The 20452-nt window shown below is 31.7% G+C and overlaps 1 protein-coding gene across 2 annotated transcripts; it reads left to right on the forward strand.

Moving 5' to 3' along the window:
* The first annotated feature begins 4750 nt into the window (after positions 1 to 4750).
* LOC123215397 lies at positions 4751 to 9837 on the forward strand. 2 transcript variants are annotated; one of them, XR_006502039.1, is made up of 7 exons: positions 4751 to 5145; positions 5616 to 5884; positions 5964 to 6222; positions 8666 to 8845; positions 8924 to 9079; positions 9304 to 9653; positions 9747 to 9837. XR_006502039.1 is itself a non-coding variant. In XM_044635467.1 (6 exons), the coding sequence occupies exons 1-6, from the start codon at positions 5116 to 5118 to the stop codon at positions 9469 to 9471; spliced, it is 1062 nt and encodes a 353-aa protein (XP_044491402.1). In that variant the 5' UTR covers positions 4751 to 5115; the 3' UTR covers positions 9472 to 9695. The 2 variants fall into 2 exon arrangements, 1 of the variants encoding a protein (XP_044491402.1); XM_044635467.1 differs by lacking the exon at positions 9747 to 9837 and having other exon boundaries at positions 9304 to 9695.
* Positions 9838 to 20452: the final 10615 nt, after the last annotated feature.

Raw genomic sequence — 20452 nt, forward strand, 5'->3', positions numbered from 1 at the left:
ATCAATAAGACTTATTTTATCTGTTGTGGTGTTATTTGATTTAGAACTTGAACAGCTAGATGTTACTACTGCCTTCCTTCATGGTAATCTAGAAGAGCAGATTTATATGGAGCAACCAGAGGGTTTTGAGAAACCTGGATCTGAAGATATGGTTTGCTTACTAAAAAGGTCATTATATGGCCTAAAACAGTCACCAAGACAATGGTATAAAAGGTTTGATGACTATATGCTCTCCATTGGCTTTTCTAGAAGTGAATTTGATAATTGTGTTTACTTTTGTAAAACTGAAACAGGCAGCTATGTTTACTTGTTGATATATGTGGATGATATGCTTATTGTTTCAAAGAAAATAAGTGATTTAACTAGGCTGAAAAAATTGTTAAAAGATGAATTTGAAATGAAAGATTTAGGACATGCAAAAAGAATCTTAGGAATGGATATTAACAGAGATAGAATTAAAGGTATTTTAACTTTATCTCAATCTGAATATGTTAAAAATGTTCTTGAATTGTATGGTATGCATGATGCTAAATCTGTGAATACTCCTATAGGTGCTCATTTCAAATTGATGTCTGTTTTGCATGATTTACCTACTGATGAATTTGAATATATGAAAAAGATTCCTTATGCAAATGTGGTAGGTAGCTTAATGTATGCTATGATAGGATCCAGACCTGATATTGCTTATGCAATTAGTTTGGTGAGTAGGTTTATGGGAAAACCTTGTAAAGCACACTGGAATGCTGTGAAATGGGTATTAAGATACTTGAAAGGTCATGTGATTTTGGTCTTGTATATACTGCATCTGATACTAACAGTTTACATGTTAAAGGATACTGTGATTCAGATTATGCTGCAGATTTAGACAAGAGGAGGTCTCTAAATGGCTATATTTTCACATTTGGTGAAAATGTGATAAGCTGGAAGAGTTGTCTTCAACACATTGTTGCTTTGTCTACAACAGAAGCTGAATATGTTGCATTGACAGAGGCTACAAAAGAAGCTTTGTGGCTGAAAGGTATAACAGAAGAGTTGGGACTGCATTGTGGTATTCCTGTGATCTATTGTGACTCACAAAGTGCAATACATCTGTCTAAAAATAGTGCTTTTCATGAGAGAACAAAGCATATAGATGTTAGGTTGCATTTTATAAGAGAAATTTTGTCTAGAGGTCAGGTAATTCTGTAGAAAATTGCTTCAGAGGTGAATCCTGCTGATATTTTGACAAAGGTAGTTCCAATAAATAAGTTTAAGAGTGCCTTAGACTTATTGCAAATTGGAAAGTTGTGAGTCTGTCTTGCAGAGGTGTTTTTTGGCTAGTTAAATTCATGTTTGAGTCTTGTAGTTTTCAAACAAGGTGGAGTTTGTAATATTTGTTTAAAAACTATAAGGGCAGTAGCGTAATTAGAGCTTAAGGATGCATGGGTCATTTCATTTATAAGTGAGGGCAGTTTGGTAAACTTGCTGGGCATGCATCTTTGTTGACCTAACTATATAAACATAATATTGGCCGACTAAAGTAGAGAGTGATGAGAGAATAGAGAGAAAAGAGAGGCGTGAGCTGCTGGTTTTCTTCTTCTCTGTTCTTGTGCGTCTTGTGCGTCTTGGGCTGCTGTGTGGCTGTGTTTGCTCTCTGAGTTCGATGTGCGTTGTCTCTACGGTGAAGTCAGGTGCTCTTTGACTTTGTATTGCCGTGTATTTTGCTTGTATATTGTTTTGATGTACAGTGAGAGATACGTGTGTTTGTATATTGTAAATCGAACTTGATATTAGTGGATTTGACTAGAGGAACACCTCTGCCTTGGATGTAGGATTTCGTTTACGAGATCCGAACCAAGTAAATCGTGTTATTCTATTTTTTCCTGTTTTCCGCGTTTATATTGTTCGGATCGGATTATCTTTGGGTTCGGAAATATAAATCTATAACAGTTGTATTTTCAAATTAATATTTTTTTAGTATTGAAAACACAAACACTCATCTGTGGATAATTAAAACTAACAGAATCAGTTAAGTTCTTGGAGTAAAACCATCTTTTTGGATGAAAATATATTATAAATGTAAAATATTATCTATTTCTTTTTAAATTTAGAAAACTAACAATTTTTCCAAAAATTAAACTTTAAAATAATATTTTTCCCCCCTAGATTTTCTTTCTTATTGTCCTTCCTTTTTTTTAGCACCGTCACCGGCCGACTTTCCTCTCCCTCCTCTTGTCGGCGTCGGAAACCATAACAAAATGGTCTTTGTCTCTGGATGAAGACGAGGACAAATACCATTTTGTTATGGTTTTCGACACTGGCAAAGGGAGGGAAAGGGAAGTTGGCTAGTAATCGAGTCGAAAAATGGGAGAGAGAAAAAAAAAGAAAACCTGAGGGAGAAAATATAATATTTTAAAATTTAGTATAGGGAAAAATTATTAATTTTTTAAATTTTGATAAAAAATAGATAATATTAACTGTTTCTATTAGTTTTAACTATTCACGAGTAAATGTTTGAGTTTTTAATATTTAATAAATAATAATTTAAAAATGCAATAAACTTTACTGGGGGAAAAAGTCTTTTGGCCTACAACAAACTCAAACTATCCTAGCCCGCCATAATAAAATAAAGTGGACCGACAAAATTAATGCAGATTTTTACTAAAAACCACACATTTCATTTATTGTTCAACCGACATAAATCCCAAATAAGCTTGAAAATTTCTGGATTGTTAGCCGTCAGTTGAGTGTGTACCAAAATATTTTATAACAACTGAGTCATTTTTTACAACTATATCAAGTTGACATATGTGATTGAATCAGTTAACCATATCCTGTCTGTCTCTTAGCTTAATGCAATACTTGGGCTGAATGCGGGTGGTGACAAGAAAAACTTGTGATGTGCGTCCTAGTTTCTTCTTCTTTTAAGTGATTTATAAATAGTTAAGTTCAAATAATTAAATGGGCAAATGGGCAAAAATATACATATTAAGGTTACTCAAAATATGCTAGAGCTGACTTTCATTTCGCAAGCTACATGAAGTTGAGAAATTTTAGTTAATCTCATATAAATATGAAAATAACAAATTGTAATGAGGTATTAAGACATGTTTTAATTTATAAAATTTAAAAAAAAAATTATAATAGATTATATATATATATATATTTATAAAATAAATAATATCTGTGGACCCAGATTTGAAACAGGGGTGTTACTTTCTTCCCCAGTCTCTGCCATACAGCCGGGCCTAGGGTTTCCTGGCCATGTTAATGTTAATGATTTCATTTTAATTTTCTAGAAAAAAAAAAAAGAAAAGGAGGTGCATCTTTGAAAGTTGGGCAACCTTCAACTTGAAGAAAACGTTGAAACGTACCAAAGATATCGTCAGAAATCAGAAGAAGTCTCATATGATCTTAGACTTTGGATTCCCTCGGCCAGCTGTTATCATTATATAATTATATTTTCTGTGCCAAAATTTTTCTGTTCATTTTTCGCACGTTTTTGCAGCTGCATACGCTGCCGGCTTTTTAAAGAAACATTTATCACAATTTTTTATGATTTATTGACTTTTTAATAATAAAAAAATAATGACTAACATAATTTTTTATTGAGGTAGATAGACTATTCTTCTTGAAAAATAGTCAAATTTATTTATTTATTTTAAATATTAAACCTTCTTGATTTTCTTGTTGAAAGATTCATAGGTGTATTCTATCACATAAAAATGGTCTAATTTTTAAATATATATTATATATGTTGAGGTTGAATCATATGCATAATTCATTTATGTATATATATATATTTCAATTCCCGTATTTCTATCGAGGCCTTCAACCGGGACAAAACGTTGACACGTACCAAATGTGTCGTCAAAAATCAGACGTTTTTGCACGATCCTAGATTCCTTCCGCCAGCTGCTATTATTATAATTATATTTTCTGTGCTAAAATTGCTATGTTCATTTTTCACACGTTTTTGCAGATACATACATACACTGCTGAATTTTTAAAGAAACATTTATCATAATTTCCTTTGATTTATTGACTTTTTAATAATTAAAAAAAAAAAAAAAGTAGTCGCCACCGGTTATTAAAGTATGTTTCGGTGCTATGAAATGTTTCACATTTATGTCTATTGACAAATGGAAAGTAATATGAGATTATAAGAACTATAAATGGAAAGTAATATGTTTTTATTTTAAATATATTAATAAATACATATTTATATTTATATATATTATTGTTAGTTTAAATATTAATTTATTTTTAATTTAAAATCATAATATATATGTATTTATTTATTTATGTATTTAAAATAGATATATAATTTTATTAGTAGAAATAACTCAAGTGAATTGTATCAAATTCTAAGATTTTATTTGTTAATAATTGCAATTAAGGCCATGTCTAATGGGAGAATTATAAAAATCCTTCGCATTCGATATCAATGATTATTTAGTTGTAATAAAATTATGTATATTTATTTTAGATATATAAATATATATATATTTATTGATGTTATGCCATTTTTTATAATTTGGATATAAATTTTCCATATTTAAAGGGTAAAGTAAACCGAAATTTATCACCATCTTTTGCCGAATAATAAATTTACTCAGGTTAGGAAATTAGATAAAGAAATCGGTTAAAAATTGTATTAATTGCCAATTTTTTTAGAAAAAAAAAATATTTGAGTTTTTGCACTATCAAAATTACTGGATGGATGATTCAAAATTGCTCACATTTTTTAAACTAAAAAAAAAAACAAAGGTCAAAGTCAATGTCTATTTACCGGACCGGACAAAGACATTGTGTTGTGACTCCGAGCGTCGAGAAGCAGTGGTGCCCAGTATTTACGGCAAACACTGATACTGCTCATAAACGCAGCCGAAGACAACACTCTTTTTGTATTTTTTTCCTTGTTGAAGGCCTTTGTTTTCCACGAGGCTAAATTGCTTCCATTCTCAGACATAACATTATGACATATCTGTTTGTCTTCTTGTTCTTGTGCTCTGCTTCGTCTTCCTTGTTCTCTTGGAGCTGACTGTACGAGAAGAAGAGGGTTTTATTTTCTTCTTCTACTTCTTCTGCTTTTAACTTTACTGGGTTTTTTCTATTCACATTCTGGACATAGCAATGGCGGACTACGTCTGTTTCTTCAGCAAGGTACTATGTTTCATTGTTTCCCATAATTTCACTTTCTTTTCCCCTCAAACATTTGAACTTTTTTAAAATTTCTGTTATTTGTTCTTGCTCTTTGGAAAGGTTCTTCCTTTAATGGGTTATTCTTTAAGTTTTGTGAAAGATTGGTCGGTCTGAGATTTCTGTTTTCTGTGCAAGTTCCGATCTGGGTTTTCACTGTAGAGTTTATTGCTTTTTTGTTTGTTTTGTCTGGCCTGTACACTAGTTTTAAAGATGTTGTGCCTTGTCGTTGCTTTTCCGGTAACATTTATATTTCTGTGCTGCGTTCCATTTTCCTCTGTACTTCTTGTCTTTCATATAATTATTTCTTCTGTTTGTTCTATGATTTACCTGGCTCAGATGAGATTAGAATGTAAATATGTCTGTAAATTTTTTGCCCTTGAATTTAATTCGCAAACTTTTATATATTTCATCATTTTCCTTTGTTGCTTTAGGATGCTTTAATTATTAAGCCTGCGAAGAAATCTACCTTATTCTTAAGGATGATGGCTTTACTATTTGCGATGGTTTGTGGGGTTTTAATCTGCTCAATCCGGTTAAAACATGTGAGCACTGGTACCAAATTTAAATACCAAAACATCCTTGTCATAGAGACAGCTTATACTGATAATGACATTAAACAATCAGAGATTTCTGGCGATAATGGCACTAAACAGTTAGAAGTTCCTCAATTGCATTACCCAGATCCCCAGACTTTTAGCAGGTAATTAATAATTTTTTGTTTTCCAAGAGTTTTGATCATGAGCTCATTCTTATTATGTTGTGTTTTGTTGTATGGGCAGAGCTGAATGCAAACGGAATCCTGTTAGATTGTTTGCCATAATAACAATGCAGAGATCAGGAAGTGGATGGTTTGAGACCTTGTTAAATAGTCATATTAATGTGAGCTCAAATGGGGAGATTTTTGCCAGAATTGATCAGAGGAGAAGTATTTCTTCAATTATAAATACTCTAGACAAAGTTTATAACTTGGATTGGTTAACTAGTGCTTCCAAGAATGAGTGCTCTGCAGCAGTTGGCTTTAAGTGGATGCTTAATCAGGTATGAAGTCGCCTTCTAATTTGTCTTTATGATAACCGATTCATTAGATGACATATTGTTGGCTGATACCTATTGTTTACCCAAAACCTTCTTATATGTGAGACCTCCCAAGTAAACATCATTCACCTAACTGTTTGCCTAGAATAGAATTAATGTGTGAAACTATTCTCCATTATTGGTCCTAATAAGGTCCTTGCTTTGGTGATATATGATTTAATACCATGCTCTGTTTGGTGCATGAATTTTTCTTGAAGTTACTTAAATAATTTATTACAAAATCAGAATTTTAAATTTGTACACAAGCTAAGTAGAGAATTATCTACTATTTTCCTAGACATTTCCGTAAGTCCTATGGTATCATGTGCTTTACCATACTGGGAATACAAAGAAATTCATGGCTGTGCTGTTTACTATTTACATATTGGAATAGGATTGTTCCATTGATAATTATGGATTGCAAAACTTTACCAAAAAGTTAAGCTATCCAGTTCATAATTCAAAGTATATTTCTTCATCTGATTTCTTTCTACACAGGTAGGCTTGTCATTAAGTTTTTGAGATAATTGTCTCCCCACTGACTTTAGCTTGTGATGCTTCGGTTGTTATTTTAAAAGAATATTTTATTACCTGTTATTTGAAGAAAGAATTGGAAATGGCTGTTACTGAGAGCTCTTATTTAGATAACAAGGGAACATATTATAGGAAGAACTATGTCTTGAGGGTTCAAAGTTGGAGTGTTCTAACTTGATGTTTTCTTAATATGGATTGGACAGCCTAGAAATTTGAATTCATATATTCTCTTGATTTCTGAATGCACTTGTTCAAGATTTTTTAGCAATAATGGAGATGCACTACAGTTTAATAACCTGTACTTGTGGAAGAATAATAATTCTTAATTACCTGCTAAAAATAAAAAGTCTTGCCTTTCACAGTAAGGTTCACTAAAAATTAAAAGGTCACTGACCTTTTAATTGTTTGATGCGATTATCAGTGTTAGGCCTCCCTCTGACTTCGAAGTTTTAAAGTTTAATTCTGGTATCAGTGCTAATTTGTTATGAATAATATGAGGAGATTAAAACTCCAGAGAACAGTGCAAATACTGCAGCTAGGGGTGGATTTGGGCCGGGTAGAGCCCGAACACCCCTTGGCTCAAGTTTAGTTCGGACAGAAAATAGTCTGGCTCGAATTTGACTTGAGTTTATTGAGCCAAAATTAAGTTCAGTTTGAATTCGGCTCAGATGAAAAATGACTCAGCTCAGTTCGGTTTGAGTTTAGCTCGATTTCGTTACTCGAATCAATGGTTTGAATTCAAAGCTCGGTTAGGCTTGAATTAATGGTTCGAATTGACGGTTCGATTGTATGGCTTAAATTTTTGACTTGAATTCGTGCTTCATTGATAAAACGACATCATTTTACCCAAATAATATTTAAAATTTTTGATTTGAGCCAAGGATTTGTGTTGAATTGAGCCACGAATTTGTGCTGAATTGAGCCACGAATTCAAACTGCTGAATTCGAGCCGAGTGGAGCCGAATCAAGTCATGATTTCAAACTATTAATTCGAGCCGAACACCCCTTGTCTCGAGTTCAGTTCAAATTAAAAAATGAGCCAAATTGAGTTCGGTTCGAATTTTAATTAAACGAATTACTGAGCTAAATCCAGTCGAGCCATTATGCTTAACAATAAGGGAGATTTCCTTTGAAGTGTTTACTATAACATTTAATTTGGATGTCACCTACATGGTGCCAAAACAGTGAAGCAACTGTAGTGCAGCTATCAAAGTGTTGATAGCTTCTAGCAGAAAAAAAAAAAAAAAGAGAAAAAAAACTTTGGGGAAAATAGATTTGCTTAAATCTTTTGGTTTTGGCGAATTTATTGAAAATTTTATGCTAACTGATGTAATTGCAATCTGAAGTGGGCTCATCATGAAAAGCAACTTGCCAATATACATTGCATGGACCATTTGGGTCTTAAACAAATAACAGAATGTTTTCAGCGCAACACTATTCATTATGAAGAATACACTTGATGCTGATTTTATGTTTCAGTATAATATAAGTCAGTGACAGTACTTCTATCAGGCTGTTTGTTTACATTTTGTGCAAAGAACTTTGTGCTCTACAGAACTATTTCATAAATTATTTCAGTGGTCTCATGGCTACCCTGAAGTGCAGGGATTAAGTCATCCTTATAAATGTGGTCTAACTTAATTTAGTAGTGTTTGGGTATTGTGTTGGCTCAATTTTACCTTGCAACAGTTGCAAATAGCAGGTTTAGAAATACTCTAATCATGTGAATTTTTTCGAATATATGGATTATACTCTTTTCAATCAAGGCAATTGGCTTTAGAATTTTTTTGGAATATATGCAATTTTGCTGTTAAATATTTGTTTGATGGGAAAATAAGCGGAAGAGTTAATTTTGTTATCATACATTGTGCAGGGTTTGATGGAGCACCATAGAGAAATAGTAGAATACTTCAATCAAAAGGGTGTTTCTGCTATCTTTCTCTTTCGTCGAAATCTGTTGCGACGGATGGTTTCTGTAATTGCAAATTCCTATGACCGCTATGCTAAGCTATTGAATGGAACCCACAAGTCTCATGTGCATTCAACCCAAGAGGTTTCTCTCTCTCTATTTATCTATGTGCATAAATACTAATTATATGATCTTGAACCCTCTGGTATTAATTTCTTACAGGCTGAAACACTTTCAAGCTATAAGCCTACCATCAATTCCACATCATTGATAATTGATCTGAAGGAAGCGGAGTTGACAGCAACTCAGGCTTTAGAATACTTTAATAGTACTCGCCACATCATTCTATATTATGAGGATCTTGTTAAGAATCCCATGGTGAGGATTATGACAATTTTATGAAATCCTGCTTTTCTAATTGGCAAAGAAAACAAAAAAAGAGAGATATTCCACTCTATTTTCTTCCACCATAACATGCCAATCTATACTGAAAGTATTGATACATCAATCTGACCAAGTTGATATTGCAACTACTCTCAACCAATTAATTCATTCGGTTCTTGTATCTATGCAATGGTCATAATTCTCATTGTTTGCTGCAGAAAGTAAAAGATGTTCTCGAGTTTCTGAGGCTCCCACAGATGGAACTAGCAAGCCGTCAGGTTAAAATTCACAGAGGCTCATTGTCAGAACATATACAGAACTGGGATGAAGTAAACAGAACACTCCATGGAACAGTGTATGAGAATTTTCTGAATGCTGACTATTAAAGATGACTACTCTGCTAACTTGTAAAAGGTGTGAATACCAACTTGAGCTGATTGTTGTTAGAGACAGCATAGCCACCCTGTTAAAATTTTGGCATCCAATTTGTATCACTTGCGCTCTCAATCCCTCATTGAGTATTGTCTTTGGTCTTATATTGATCATAGAGACACCATGTAAATGTCAGGTAATTTTAAGCAATTGTAATTGCAAGTATTGCTTTATTTTATTTCTGTTCTTCAGTATGACTACATATTGTTGGAAATACACCTGCTAACAGATGACACCTAAACCAGCAGAGGCTAGCTTGAAGAAATTCAGAGCAGAATTACTTCACTGTCAGACAATTATGAATATTGCTCTTGACTTCATAAGTTTTTTTTTTTTTTTGGATGAATGATATTTTTGCTTGCTCTACCTTCTAGTCTTTAAACTCAACAAGCTTATTGTCTTATCCATGTCTCCACCCTCAAACTTAAAACTCAAAACAGGCAAGGATCTTACCCATATCTGAAATTTTTTGGTTTTTGTTGCAGCATAAAACAAAAGCATTAGCCCCTTGTTATGTTCCATATGCGGCCGTGAAATTGAGAAACATTTCGGTGCCTGAGTGCCCAACTGGGTAACAATTCTAGCCCACGATATTGACTGAGTTAAGCCCGAATTTCTTAATCCCAACTTGAAAGTTTAATAGCACGAGTGGGCTCAGATAAACTGAATGAACTTTTAACACATGTTTAGAAGGGGCTCAACGTCCATATTTTGTTTTTTCGCTAAGCAAGTACTATAAATAAAGTAAAACGTTACCTTAGGGAAGGTAACAGAAAACAGAATAACCTAAAAACGGAACAACGTAAACTCAATGATCCAAAGAAGGCCGCTAGCAAAGAAAAGTACAAAGACAAACTGCCTGCCCGCCGCTAGGACACTTCCTAGCTTGCGGACCAACACAACACCTCAAACAAGAGTAACCAATGGCCACCATCTCTCCCTATCTATCAATCTTTTGCCTTGATAGATTTGGAGAGAAAGTTCCATACAAAAATAAAAATTAAAAAAAACCTTTGCATTGGTTTTTTTTTTTGTTAACCGCATATTCGAATCCAAAATCACTATTCAAAATTAAGAATTGGTGTTTAATTAATTTGGCCACCAAAGACAAAGGGAAATTACACATCGGCTATAGCAAATGTAACTAGAGTTCTAGCTTTTGTTCACTCTGTAGAAAAGTTCAATCTGCTCCACTGAGGTAAAAGTCTTTCATGAAATCGTGATCATATTTAAAGTATAAGAAGATCTAGCCTTTGTTGACTATAGTGAAAGAATCTCTATGATTTGTGACTGAACGAATCTAATTATTAAGCCTGCGAATATGATTTATCTCTTTGAAAGTGGAAATTAATCTGACAGTTTTAATTTACTTTTGATTAAGTGGAATCTTGGCGTGTTTCACCTGACCTTCATAATAACAATTCTCAACTTCATTAATCCCACCTGAATCTTTTCCTTTATTTGGTTAGATTTAGAGTATGAAATAAAATCATCATCAGAACTTCAAATTTACATGGAAGAACAGATTGATGCAACAGCTCTCAACCCGTTTGGGTTGAGTCAGCCCGATTATAATTGGGTTGGGTTTGAGGTACCCAAACCAATAACCCAAAAGACTCACTCTCCTCATGAATTCAAAAACCGTCTTGCCATCATGCATCGTCCAACTTGGTTGTTGTTTAATGAAAGTATGATGTAAATGTCGTCCAATTTGAGCGAAGCTGAATCATAGAGTGATTTGGCAACTGAGATCTCTATACTTAATTTTGTCAAAATCTGTTGTAGTTGCCTTTTATTTGAATATTGTTTTGATCTGTTCTTCAATATCTCGGTCAAATAGGGTTCTGTAAATCTTAACAATATTTTAAGCAACAGTGTCAGCACTAGACTGAGTCCAAAAATACACTTCAAAGGAAAAATTGTTTTAATTTGCAGCCACCATTGCGAAGAACACTTTTTGACAGAAAAGAATGGTTTGTATAACTGCCGTAACTTGACCCAGTAAGTATAATCCTGGCTATTGACTTACAGTAGTGATATATATGATGGATGATGTTTTTTAGTTTTAATTTGTATATATAAAGTTTTGACTCCCCCATTATTTTTGAATGTCTTTACATAATTATAGTTAATTTGTATGCAACAGGCGTACGCCAAATTATTCTCTGTTTAAGTTATTATCTAATGATTTTCTTGGGATTCAACAAAAGGTGTATTATGTGTAATTTTCAAGTTGCATTGTTTGAAAGAGAGTAATATTATATATACTTATTTTAGATACATAAATAAATATATATATATATATATATATATTATATAATTAAATATTATTTTATCTTTAATTTAAAATTATTTAAAAATATAATAACACTTATTAATGTATACAAATTTAAACATTTGTTTAGATCACTACTACCTCACAAATTTAGGAGAAAAGTTAAAACGTCAAATCTCACAAGTGGTGGCTCCATGTGCACGCAAACTTTTTTCCTAAACGTTTTTCAAGCCCCAGCCAGATGCTACTCTTCCTACATAAATTACATGTGAGAGGAATGAACTCGTTAAGTATTACTTCAATTTTTTGTGTATGAAATTTGATATATTCAACATTTTAATGTTCATTTTATTAAGTATATATTAAAATTTTTATGTTTTTTAAAATAATTTTTGGTATTTTTATACTTTATTATACCTTGCATTCAAGTAAGAATTAATCTAGTTCCAAAAATCGAAGTCCTGCCTTCTTCCTTGACTATGTTTTTAGCAATGAAAACATGAAAAGTGGTGTATTTTAGTAAGCATTTATGCAGGATATATGATCTTGTAAATTCAATACACATAAATAGTGCAATGAGATTGAGTGCATGCTAATGAACTCATAAGATGCACGTAAGCATCTAATCGTGTCATGCATGACATCAGAGTCATGTATCTTGATTAATTTTTTGAATCCTTTATTTTGTAAATTGCAACAAAAATTAATTCCCACTAGTTAGGGCTTGTGAATTGTGATGCTCATGCGCGTGGTTCTTTAATCTCTATATATACTGAGGAGAGGAAAGGGTTTGGCATGCAGTTTGCTTAGTTTTGTCTATTTGTGTGAATAACAGTACAATAAGCAAATTGCTTCAAGTTTTCTGTTTCTCTGTCTCTTGCAAGTTAATTCTTATTTCTAAGGCTTCTCTCTATGTCTCAGATTAAGCTAATCTTTGTGTGTCTGATCCTCGTTTTGATTTTCTGCCAAGAAATTCAATGTATCGAGGGAAGACATTTAAAGTTTGAGAGACAAAATGAATTCCAAAAACTTCAAATTTACAACAAAATCCTCGAAAAAGAAACGAGAATGCTTGTAGAGCAAAAAAGTAACCTACTTGTTGACGAGAACTCTGCCATTACAGCAGCAGATGCTACGGTGTCTCCACCTACTGATCCAGGTGTGGCACCTGGGGAATCGGCACCTTCACCCCCAAAACATGCAAATGAAGTCAGACCCAAAACTGGAGGCCCCAGCCCTGGTGCTGGACATGCTATTCAAAACTAGGGCTACTTTTCATTTGTTATGTAGTCTTGCATGTTGTACTAAGGTGGTAAATTTAGGAAACTCAAAATAAATTCTATGTGTTGTGCTGTATGATATTATTAATAATTCTGCCACAAAAGCTACTTCAAGTAGAGTAAATGTAATTTAATCGCTATTTTGTATGATGCTTGTTTGTACAAAGATGTATTGGTGCTCAGTGAAGCAATGTTATTTAGGACTTATTGTTCCTTTATTATCTTCCAAGCTATCGGCATCTTGTTTTCTCTCTCTACGACGAGATTATGCATGCCTGTGTTCACCCAGTTGATTTCGGGCTCTACCCAAAAACTTGTAACTCTACAGGATTTTAATTGATGCTTCCACCAATGGTTTTCAACAGATCTCATTCTCCACTAATAACTCTCAAACTCTGTAATGAAAGAAATGCACTCTTGTTTACATAAGAACAAGCTATACATCGCCAAACCTTAACCACATTTGATACAGAGTCAGCTCCTTAAGAGATATATTGTATCACTCCTTCAACATTACAATATGATATTTCAATATGAAGGAGCCATAAAAATATAATTGCGAGTAAGAGAGTAATGATTCAATATCATCAGAATTAGATTTCCACCTTGTAAATTTTGTTTGGTTTAAACAATAAATTGATTCAGAACCGAAAGCCGATGTATATGGCTAACGTTAATAATCAGTTGAAATTGAAACTGTAGTTATTATTGACTAGGTTAGAGATTTGTCATGAGTCATGGCAATTTGCTTTCTTTTTCATCTTGTTGTTTCCAAACAATCTTCCGATAACACTTTATATTTTTGCCAATCTATTTAATATTCCAAACCATACATATGGACTCCTAAAATAATATGTTGCAGTTGCAAAACTGCGATTTAGCAGTAAAAGAGTGTATGTGTGCACTCTCGAACTGCATACGACGAAACTAAAGCTAGACGAAATACAGTAAAAATATTATCATAACTATTTTAGACAGTTGGGATGGAAAGTTTGATAACAAATCTTTGTCCACCAACAAAAGTCACTATCAAACAAATAGTATAAGCACGTTTGCTTTAGTTCCTAATCTCTAAATACAAACCAACCTGGTGCACTGCAGCCTACCACACGATCAAGGAGAATCAAATTGTTTTGTACTCTTTATATGATTAATTTATTTAGTTTAATGTTTATAAGATTAGGGGAAGGGAGACGCTAGGGTTCCAAACCTCGAGGAGCTAACCATGCAAACACAAGAACCTTTTTGCAAGATTCTTAATTCATGTTCAAATCCATTGGAGAAGATGTATGACATTTGAGGCAAGGCACTTAATTTTAGCTCATCATTGGTTTGACTTGTTGGATCTAAACAAATAAGTAAAACATATCTATAGCTTGTGAATGTTAGCGGCATAATCCACCCCATGGGGGTTGGTGGTGTGGTTCTTTTGACTTTGACTACTTTTATTTAACTCTATTAAGATGTAATTAATATGAGCGAATTTAGTATACAATAGTGTTAATGTGAACGCATTAATATTTTATTTTGTCTGAAAAGCATCATGATTATAAATTACTCATTATGTTATGGAAAACGAAGATTAGTAAAACACGAACTATCAACATATTGAAAAATCTATAATTTCTCAATCTTATAAAAAAAAATTAAAAAAAAAATATAATTATTGGGCTTTTGGGTTCTTTCCTAGGTAGAGAAACTCAAATTTATTTTAATGAAAAAAATCTGACCTATCATATTTATAAATTAGGGCAAATAAAAGTCAATATATACACATAAATAACGTACTAAAGTTAGAATACAAGAGAAGGAAGAAGACAAAAAAACACTGTTTTAGTTTATCAATACAAGTTTGTGATAGATTTTTGTTTTTTTTCAATTTCATTATTAAATCGCTCTGATTTTTAGACTAATGGTAAAAGATACATTATTTTTTATTCTAAATGGTGGAGGTAGCATTTTGGTTTTCAAGTAAGCAGTTATCAATATTGAAATATGAGTGATTGTTTGATGCAGTTTTGTTTAGACGACTCTTAAAAAAATGTCTCTTTTTCTTTAATCTATCATTCAGTTGCTCTCAAATTTTAATAGTATTTTAAGTAAGTTTAGTGTTATATTTTGGATAGAGACTTGTTTTTTATGCCTGTAACATTATAGACTTGTTTTTTATTATTTTTCTACAATTGTATTATTTATTTGCTTTGTTACTTTAGAAAGTTGTTTACTTATTTATAAGTTGAAAATAAAGTATTATTATTTTGGATATAACAGAGTGATTTATTTAGACAAGTCTTATGATTTTACTCGAAAATGTTTCTACATTTAATAGTGATGTTCTTTTCTATTATATTTGTTTTTTATTGTTTAGTGTGATAAAATCATATTTTGATTGATTATTTATTATCACATAGTTTAATCAAATAAAAAAAAGTTTAATTTTAATTTTGTTTGTTTAATTGTTCTCTTCCAACAATAATAATAACAACTTGTTTTGTTTGTTCCAATTATGTACCATTTCGGTTGGAAGGTTTCATTCCATTTTGAAATAAAAGTTGACTTCTGAAAGTGAGAAGCATCTTTGACAAAACGAATAAATTTATGGAAATTTCAAATATAGAAAGACTGTCATACTGATAGAGGAGCACTGGTAGACTGGAGTGATTAAATGGGATCCACTATTTCTTATTTGGGGCACTTATAATATAATATAATGTTATAAACATGAAATCTTAATCTGTAATATGTGCAATTAGTAAGTAAGGACAAAACTTAAATAATCCAAAAAATGAAGCTGACACTAATATAGAAATACATGCTCTGAATATACCTATTTGGAGGTTTTCCCCACTGAGAAAAATTAATGTTAGTTTAAAAGTCAAGGCAAGAAGATCATTAAAACTTTACCCCACTTCTGGGATTTGATATTTTACCAATCCACAAAGATACTAATTTATATTTTCTCAAAAGGCAGCGGTTCAGCCTATATTCAAATTAAATTGCAATGTAGACAAAGCCTCATGTGTTCAACTATAAAATTGGCAAGTTGATGCTAGCGTACTCCAACTTGATTCGATGTTTGATTCTGTTTAATTTAATTTTCATTTATATATTAAAATTAATATGTTTATTTCTATTTTGAGTACACAAATAACTATATAATTAATATGCATCATCAAGTTATTTGATGATAATAAATTAAAGATAAAATAACATTCAATTATATAATGACATATCATATGCATACTTAAAAAACAGAAACATATAACATTACTCATTAAGTAATTTTGATTAAGTGGAATCTTAGCTTGTCTCCAAGGATCGCAATTTCACCTAACTTTCTTAATAGCAATTCTCATTATTCATTCAGCATACTTATTTCATATGAATTCATAAGGATAGGCTTAAGACTTAGATAATTGTAATTGTAATTACCAAGATTTCATTCAATTCATTAACCCCAACTATATGATTCCTAGCCAGTTGCATCATCTAAAATCATTATTCATTCACTCCCAAACCTTTTCCTTTATTTGGTTAGATTTACAGAATGAAATAAAATCATTATCAGAATTTCAAATTTACATGGAAGAATAAATTGATCCAACAGCTCTCAACCCATTTCGGTTGAGTCAGCCCAATAATAACTGGGTTGGGTATGAGGTGCCCAAACCAATAACCCAAACTTTAAATTATATTTTTTATTCTAATATATTATTTATATATATATACACACACACTGATATCAACCCATTTTCTGTATTAATGAAGTTAAAGATTCTAGCTAGTACCATTTTGCTGTTATTTTATATATTTGGTTAAATAGTATTAAGTTTATGTATCAACATCAATATCTTAAATAGAAGAGTGCATGATTTATTCAAGATGTCGCCAATTGAAGACTAGAATGTGTAGCAATGAATTCATGAGTTACTTAAGTTAATAGGTGAGAAATTATAGCAAAAAAAAAAAAAAAAAAAACAGAAGGTGCATTAATTGTTAGGGTAATGGCTTAGAGCCAATTGGATTTGTATTTGTGTAATTTATAATTTCAAAAAGCAAAAAGGCTAGGTTAGCATGAACGATTGTTATAATCATAAGAACGACTATTTTTTATCTCTAATTAATCTTATCTAATATCTTATCATATATCTCAAACATTAATGAAAACAATTAAAGCTAATCGATACAGTATCGTGTGAACAACCGTGCATGCCTCTGGAATAGTCATTCATATGTTGTGTTATACAGTTTGCCCAGTTTGCTATCACACATGTATCGGGCATTCAATCTCCTTGGAATGCCAATTCTAAGGTCAGTATATAAACAAACAATATATTGAATTGTATAGGTTTTTTATTTTTTATTTTTTCACTTTATAAACTCTCAAAACATATATTACTCTTTCAAAGGGTTCTAGCAGATTCTTGAGCTTCCCATTGCCTCCCGATTCATTGTTCCATGTGGATCATCTCGAGCCATCCTACATTGAACTGGAAGCGAAAGGACTCTGACATTAAAGTTGAAGGGGCCTCCAAACGCAAGTCCCATAAACTCCCAATGGATGTTTTAGATTATATATATTACGTTCCATATTCCGATCCTAGTCGTTCATGGATGAATGTCATGATAAAAATTTTTAATTTTACACTTTCGATGTTGTATTTGATATTTAGAGTCCGTAATTGGAAACGAAGATTGTTTACAATAATATAAAGTGTTATTTTCTAGTCAGGATGTTTTAATACAAGTTTGGGTAAGATTGAAGGCTTAAGTAAGCCTGAAGATTGCATCAATGATGATGCTGGATGAGCCCTAGGTCTCAACGATGACTGGATTTTGCATAGAACAGAATTGGATTTATACAAAATTCCCAAAATTTGCTGTGAACTAACCCTAAGATCGAAATTTAATTAAATTACAGTTTATAAAATACCCAAAATCATCAATTTTAATATGACAGAAAAGATTCTATAACCTAACCTAATAAATGTTGCATTAATTCCAAATGTTAGATTAATTATACAAACAGATACATTATAATCTACAATTAATCTATTGAAGTTCAACACAAACATAATTCACACACATACATGTTATAAAATACTATAATTATAAGTTTTAGACATTCAAACAAACTTGATTGCACAATTGATGATGTGAAAACGCTTTATTGCTCGATCAGTTGCCTATCTAATAAATAAAGCATGTCTATCTTTGTAAGATACTCTCGTTCATTGCATTGGGAAATGAAACTTTTTTGAAATCATAGTTTATTAGGTCATTTCATTAAAAATTCAATAAGCTCATATAGTCCAAACTCAATTAAGCTTGAAGATTGCGTCAACGATGATCTTGGAGGAGCTCTAGGTCTTGGTGATGACTGAATTTTGCATAGAATTGAATTGGATTTATACAAAATTCCCAAAATTGACTATAAACAAATTCAATTAAATTTTAGTTTATAAAATACCAAAAATCATCAATTTTGCATACAACAGAATTAGATTTTTTAGTTTTTAATAATAACAGCAAATACCAATATAATTATGATAGTTGCTTTTTAACAACAATTACAAATACCACTAAAGTGTATTTTAATTAACTTTGGAAAATATGAATTAAATTTATTGGTAATTTTAAATCTTATAAATAATTGTCATAATTCGTCAAAATTTTGTTGATAATTATTTTTTATTTATACCAACATTGCAAATAATTATAAGAAAACTTATAATAATACAAGATTTTTCTATATTTGTTTATATATAAATAAAAATATTTGTAATATTTTAAAAGTCACTAAAATTAATAAAAAATAGCTCTAAAGAATCTTTTGGTTGTAATGGTAAAATTTTCTATAAGTATTTTCTTAGCTCTTTGTACTGTTCGAAATGCTTAGAAGTCGTACAATCTGTAGACAAGTTCAATATGCTCCACTGGAGTAACAAGTTCTTCATGAAATCGTGATTGTATAAGAAGATCTAGCTTTTGTTGACTATAGTGGAAGGATCTCAATAATTTGTGACAGAACGAATCTGAAGAATAAACTCCCTATAATAATGTGAAGGCGTTGGAAAATAATGGTGGAGTTAAAGCTTTATGTACACAAATTAAACCTGGAAAACATCATCCATCATATATATCACTACTTTGTGTCAATCTTCATGATGATTTTTACTGGGTCAAATTACGGCTGTTATACAAACCATTCTTTTCTGTCAAAAAGTATTCGTCGCATTGGTGGCTGCAAATTAAAACAATTTTTGATTTGAAGTGTACTTTTGCCCCCAGTCTATAGTGCCTACACTGTTGCTTAAAATATTGTTAAGATTTACAAAACCCCTATATAACCGAGATATTGAAGAACAGATCAAAACAATATTCAATTAAAAGGCGACTACAACAGATTTTGACAAAATTAAGTATAGAGATCTCAGTTGCCAAATCTCTGTATGATTCGGCTTCGCTCAAATTGGACGACATTTTCATTAAACAACCAGCAAGTTGGACGATGCATGATGGCAAGACAGTTTTTTAATTCAATGCGTTTGTTGATCCCATTAAATTAAATAACTTGCAACCACTCCATGTTATCAGATTAATGATGCACTTGCGAGAATTCCGCAGAACTGGGGACTTCAGCAAAATATTTTGGCAAGAAATACTAGTTAAAAGTATTCTTTCTGTTTTAAGAGAACTCTAAACAATTTTTTTTACCGGAGACTTAGATGTATCCTTTTTTAAATGACTGGTCCTTGAGAAATAAATAATAAATACATAAGTTGAGAAATTTGTTCACTTATGACAATTTTATTTTGATTTGTACTCTGTAGAGTATATTTCAAACGCCACTTTCAGAGCACTATTCTCATAAGCCGTTATAAGTAAGAATATGTTTATAGATTAATTCAATAATCATGAAGAAAATTATTTATAATTACCACTTTAAGGAATCTGTTGTTTTCTGTGGCAGTAATCATGATCAGCACTTTTGATAGTCTGCAGCAGGCCATAAATAACCAGTTTGGAACAGTTTGCGGACAGATGTGTTACACTTGAATTTGTCGACAAAAAGAATTCTTCTAACTTGAAGAGAGCCATTGACATAAAATACTATACATTTGCAAGTGGACGGTATAGGTGAATCCCTAACTTTTTGGTGCATTACGGGGGAAGCGGAGCTTCCGAACTTTGCTAATTTTCATTAGGCCGACTGACTACATCCCACGCAAAAAATTTGATGGAAAGACAATGTGTCATTCTTTTTCAAAAAAAAATTAATTTCCCACCTGTTATCTAACTTCCTTGATTAAAACCGTCAATTGAAAACAAAGAAAGATGTTTACCTATAATTTTCTAAAATTCTGACATAACTTAAAA

The sequence above is a fragment of the Mangifera indica genome, chromosome 1, assembly GCF_011075055.1.
Source record: "Mangifera indica cultivar Alphonso chromosome 1, CATAS_Mindica_2.1, whole genome shotgun sequence".
NCBI classification, from domain to species: domain Eukaryota; kingdom Viridiplantae; phylum Streptophyta; class Magnoliopsida; order Sapindales; family Anacardiaceae; genus Mangifera; species Mangifera indica.